Here is a 6298-nt window from a genome sequence, read left to right on the forward strand (position 1 = left end):
ATGCAGGTTCAAGTCCTGCCGTCACCCCAACACTTTCATTTCTCTCCACTACCCCTTCTACCAAAGGCCTATCTGCCACATGCCTTTATTCAACAAGCATGAGCAAGATGCCACCAACACCCATCGCCTTTCGCTGCCACTGGAACATTCACCAGCCTACCATGACATAAACCCGTGAAAGCACCCTCCAACTCACCCACCCGCAAGAACCGCACACTCAAACATTGACTTAATCATAGGCACACAGCAGCAAAACATGCAACCCCAACACTGGGGGTCGCATGTCCTTTTCTCTATCCAACCTCTTTCCACCTCCATTCTCCCTCACCCGTTGTTCAATCTCAGTGCAGGGGTCGCATGCCCCTTTATGTGTTATTGCTTCATCTCACTTTATTCTCCTTCACACCATTGATTACTCGATGTCTCATACTTCCTAGGTCAAACAAATTCCTTTCTTCACATCTTATGTTCTCCAAACTTTTTTCACCCGAGTCACTATAGTACGGCATATGCCAATAGGCACGGTTATGTACTCTAAAATGAATCCATCCATCCATCCATCCATCCATAGAGTGGCCCATTGCAGTATGCACATCCATTGCAATCTGTCCCAGTGCAACTTTGAAGTTGGGCATGACTTTCCCGAGGTAAGTTTGTGTCAGGGGACGACTCCCGGGTCCCCATGACCCTCCCCTATGGTCCACAGCCCTGAGGTGTAACCAGCCCTATCCAGGGCACAACCTACTGTGGGTAAGAAGATGAGAAGGAAGCTAACCTCTCATCTTCCCACAGTGGCCACAATATCAGCAAAACTTCCGGGGATACCCGGAAGTCACATGAAGGGGTAGGAACCGGGCCCGGAGCATGCAGTGCGCGCAGCATGCGTGCGTGCGGGAAGCGCGGCAGGTGGAAGCGGGTCCGGACACGGGTCCAGGTCCGGGCTAGTCAGGGTGTGTGCCCTGACAGTTTTCAGAACCTCACTACCACAAACAACCTGGTCCAACTCATGGGGCAATGCATCGCTGCTCCCAGATATGACAATGGCAGCACAATGAACACCAACCACAGCTGCTCCTGTAACCTCTTTCTTGAACCGTTTTGTCCAAAACCTCATGAGGCGCTTCTGAATGGGGCCAGGACTGTTCCCAAATTCGCCACCAAGTCTAGTCTTCCTTTCCTCATGCTCAAAGACCAAGTTCTGAGCGTAGGTAGCCCACTGTGGGGAATCCTCACCCCCCATGCTCTCAACGAGGGTCTGGTATGCAGGCTTCACTGTTATTTTCATGTACTCAGAGGCAGAGACGTTCTCCGGATCAGGGTTAGGGGATTCTTGGAGAAACTTGACTTGGAAAGCATTCCAGGGATTGCCGTGGCTTCGGTGGTGCCGCTGTGAAAGCAGGACACTGACAAGGGCAAGAACGGAATCGAAAGTCCTATGTTTGGCTTTCGCAAACGAATTGACATCCTCCATAAAGCGTTCTGTGATGCCCGCAAGTTCCGTTCTCTCCGAGTTGCTGAGTTTTCCGCTCTTCATCGTTTCATCAAGCTTGTCATCACAGCTCCCTTCGTCTCCACCTTTATTATGGAGGTTGCTAAGAAGGTTCAAGCACCCGTCATCGCCTAAGGGCTCCAATGTCTTGTGCAAGGATGTAGATGTGGTGTCTGCACCAACATGAGGATGAATATCATCCCATTGCATGGATACTGTCAGGGCCCGGCCTCGGACTCGGAGGCTCCCTGACCTCAACCCCCATCTAACCTGTCCTCACACTATGCGGGGCATGAGATGTATAGTAAAAGGAAGAGAGTATATACACTTGCCTATGTGGGGCATGAGATGAGAAGAAGGGTAAAGGTCTCATCTCCCCGGGTCACACTACACAACTCTAGGAGCTGTATAGTTGTGGGCATGTGACCCATTCCTTTATATAGCAACCATGCGGAGGGAACATCCAGGTGGCATTGCCCAGTGAGCGTGGGAACGTTCTGGGCAAGTTGCTTGCCCAGAATTGTGGCTGTGACCCGTGGGAACATTCTGGGCGAGCTGCTCGCTCAGAAAGTTCCCACGCTATCCCGTGCGCGCGTGTACACAACACACAAAGGCAACAACAAGGCAACAGTCAAAGAATAAAGGGGGTAAAGTAGGTGGGGAGTCCGGGGCACCCTAAGGCAGGGTGCTGAACCCTGACAGATACGCGTGCGTTAACATGAGATCCTTCGGATTGATCATGGTGGGGACTGGGGAATTCAGCGCTGACTCTGGCAGTCACAACCTCGTTGTCTAAAGAACTCTCAAAGCAGCGGCTAGCGCCATTGGATAGTGTAGATGAGGATTGGGGGGCAGTACATATGGACCTGGAGACAGGAACCACCACAGAGCCATCAAGCAAAGCTTCTGGTGACTCAACCACCGGATTGTTGCTTAAAGATTCCTTGGGGAAATTGCTGCCGTGGTTGGATATGGGGATCAGGTTGGACACGGGGATCAGGTTGGGTATGGGAGTCAGGTCGGATACGGAGGTGAGGTCTGGCAGACATTGGGCAGTGCTGCTATCACAAGTACCAGCAGCACTCAAACAGAGTTGTGGGTGCCCTGGGGGTGAGGCGGCACAACCTGCTCCCTCAGCTTGAAGTCCATCCTGAGTGATGATGGGAAGAACATCAGTTTTCCGTGATGCCACCTTTTTCCTAGACTTCTTAGGTTTACCACATTGACTTGCAGCTTTCTTCCTTGATGGTGGAGGTGCCGAGGGCTCGTTCATTTCCTCTGCTGTGTGGTGAGATGAGGAACCGTGGACTGACGTTGCAGGGGAAGGAAGGGGGTTCAGTCGAAGCTTAAGCTTGAGAGGTGGATGGGACATGGCTGATGCGGAGGTTGACATGAACACTCGGAATGGGGGTAAGGCACAGGTCAATGCTAAGTAGGATGCTACAGTGCAGCTTCCTTGGCACTGAAATCCCCTTCTAGCAATAACTTTGGGATGGGATTAAGTCTGCAACAAAAACTTGAAGCTCTTGTTAATCCCACAATTCGCTACCAGTGCAAAGACCCAAGAAAATGATAAAACGACTATAGGTACAGGCAATAGTCAGTATCAGAGTGATGTGTGACTGTGAGAACATACTTTGAAGTTCGAAGCTGGAGGAAAACGACGAGCGATCCGGCACAAATACAGCATAATAAAGTCACGTGTGAAATTTGTTTACTGTAGTGTCACACCCACATAATGATGACACAAAAACGCAGGGCCATATGGCACCATTCAGGTTGCTAGTTACCATCATGAGTAGTCGTGTGAAATTAGAATATTAAACTATGACTAATCCGGGGCAGCTAAGGCTGTGGCAGGAAATGGCCACAGTGACCCACACAGCTCATCGAGGCAAGATACTTATGTACCTGTAAGGGATGAGTGGTAGAGCGGTGATGTGTGCAAAGTGCGCTTTATTCTTTGTATACAATGTAAACAACTGTATTTACATTTGTATGGCTCGGGCTCGGGTAAAGGGTTCTTTACTCTTTACCCTCCCCCCTGTCAAATCTAAGCTCGATACAGCCTACGATCTTGACAGCCAGAGGACTGAGGAGTCACCCAGGTCGGAACCCACACCGACCCTTACAGTACCAGTAAGAGAAAAGTAAAAAGACCAGCGAAATGCATAAACGCAAGAGTATTGTACATAGGAGAGAAGACACAAATGGCCAAAACATGAGCCGAGGGCAATGAATACGAGGTCGCTAATGATAATAACTAACTGCCATGGTCATTGTCAAAGCCATTTGTTAGCAAAGTGACTTTAAAGAAAACCATTTGAATTTTTGGCATCAAAACGGGAATCAGTGGTTATATCCAGTGCTGCCATAGCATCGGCAAAAGCACCATTCTCCTCAACCTCATCTGGCTCCAGCTCACCATCCTCATCATCATCTTGACTAATGTCGGAGTCTGTGCCATTGTTCAAGGTTTGGAGAGCAGCATGCTGAATATCCAAATGACGGAAACAATAGACTTCTTTTGGCTGAGGTGGTGCAATTTTGGGCCAAGGAGGTGCATCATCAGAACAGGGGACATCATCAACATTCTTGTCTCTTTCACCTTCACAAGCAACAAGTAGGGAGGCATAGGCCTGATACTTGTCAGTGAGCCACTGCCGAATATTGGCATGTTCCGCACTCAGTCGACAAATCTCTCAGTCGCAATTCTTTCCCTCTCGCACACAATGAATGCTCTCCCGGACGTTTGCGTCCACCATCCAACTCAGGAGCATGTCACAGCCCCGCAAAGTCCCTGCCCTTCTACCACTTTCTGCACCCTCATTCTTGCGCCCGTTACTTGCGCCTGTTAATCATGCCATTGCCCATCACTTAGCGGCGCCAATAGTGGTTCCTGTTCTACGGCCCCGTAGCAGCACCTTCTTCGTTCTCCCACCACCACTTGGGTTCCTCAGCCATTCGGCCGATACCGTTTTATTCTTATTCATTCGCTTAACTAACTAGCAGTCATTATGGTCGCCGCTGATCTGCTCCTTATTGACATTTGGTTTATTCCTTTATTGACAATTGGTTATTCCTTTATTGACATTTGATTTATTCGTATATTGACATTCTGATCCACCACCATATTGGCACCTAGATTGTTGGCCTATTCATTCTGCCTCCCAACTTTGCCGTCCTCTGTTCCATTCATTTCTTCTGTTCCATTTCCCTGGTCCTCATCGCTCTTTTAGTTCTGTCATACTTACCATCCCGCTGAAGGAGCGGAGCTGGATCACCTTATGTAACCAGTTTCCTACGTCCAATAACGATATTAGAGTTTGTGCTGATTTGCGTACTGACCGTGTTTTGGTTGCCAAATATATGATTGTTCACTGTCTAAACAACAATAAACACCCCCCAACGATCTCACCTGATGTATAGATCGTCTACGGATAAAATTCTATATTGACTTTACTATGATTTCTAGTCAATATTACACCTATATTTACCACTTTTCAGTAGGATGTGATTTTCCTGATAATTTACTGAAGGAAAACTGCTAATAAAATAATTCCGCAATAAATGTTACTCAATACAGGAGTGACCAAACTGCTCTTTCTATCGCTTAGAGTGCGTGCTAGTTATCTAGCAGGTTCAGGATCGCTCACTTTTCTCCTGTGGTGTGATAACCAAGTATTGCTGAGAGATTATTCAATTAAGAAGTCCCTCCACCAAATTCTCACTAATTCTCACTATGACACTTTTGTTCAGCTGTGTCCAACTGACCCTAACTCACGCTTAGAGTGACATGTTAGTTTTATATTAGCTAACAACTAATATTTGCTTTTATCTTTTGGAGCAAACGAACCAACCACTGGTGAGGAGAATTAAACTTTTATTTCTACCTGAGGTTTGAGAGGGGGCAGAAGCGGTGGCCTTTTATGCTTTTCAGAGGCCTCTCTACTCCCACGCCTCGCACTAGTTACATGTGCTACATTTGTATTATAGATAGTTCTAGAATGATATAGGGGCTTGGGCTGTGTAAGCTTAATAATGGACTTAGGACATGACTCAGCAATAAGTAATTCATTTCTTTGTCTTTTGGGCCGATCTCAGCGGGATCTTGTAGCGCTGAAGCTATGCTCTACACCGCCTTAATTACGAACGGTTATCTTTAGAAATGACTCGGCTATAAAGGAACTTTCTAGACTGTTCTCTAATTGACCCCTTTTTGTGAAGCCACATCATTACTAATGTTCTAGAGCCTTCCCAATTAATTAACTGATCCGCGGACTTCTGAATCACTTCATGCTTATGATCCGAGATCCAGATCATCAATCATTCCTTTGTTCCGATTTATTTGGGCTTAAAATCAAAAAGTTTTGATGAATCATGGGAAAATATACAAGATCCGGTTTTTTAGCATTTTCTCCTCTTCTGATGCGATCAAAAACTGTCCGCCCGCGCCGGGGAATACTCTATCATATGGTATTCGGTCCGCCAGACTTCCGGGCGCCAATATATTTCCCTTGAGTCACATTACTTTTTGTAAGAATTAGCAAATAAATATATATGAATTATAAGGTGTTTCGCCGTTTGAGCGATATCTCCGTCAGTTTTGAAGCTTTTAGAATGAAACAAAACCGTGGATAAAGTTAAGAAACAGTCCTTTCAGATGGTAAAAAGATTACAGTCAAAAGTTTACTGGTTCCCGAGATATTCACATTTCTTTCCCAATGTTCTTTCTTATTCTGCCGTCTATGTGCTATTTTCTTGTTGTAGGGTTATATTCTTTGAATATTACACCTATGCCAAGTTCTA

The 6298-nt window shown here is 46.8% G+C and overlaps 1 protein-coding gene across 1 annotated transcript; it reads right to left on the bottom strand.

Moving 5' to 3' along the window:
- Positions 1-2120: 2120 nt before the first annotated feature.
- EI90DRAFT_3118213 (uncharacterized protein) lies at positions 2121-2861 on the bottom strand (the record flags this gene model as incomplete). The annotated part of the gene is made up of 1 exon (XM_039063075.1): positions 2121-2861. The coding sequence occupies one exon, from the start codon at positions 2859-2861 to the stop codon at positions 2121-2123; it is 741 nt and encodes a 246-aa protein (XP_038921007.1).
- Between the last annotated feature and the right edge of the window lie 3437 nt (positions 2862-6298).

Source organism: Cantharellus anzutake, assembly GCF_015039405.1.
Source record: "Cantharellus anzutake strain C23 chromosome Unknown EI90scaffold_7, whole genome shotgun sequence".
NCBI lineage: Eukaryota > Fungi > Basidiomycota > Agaricomycetes > Cantharellales > Hydnaceae > Cantharellus > Cantharellus anzutake.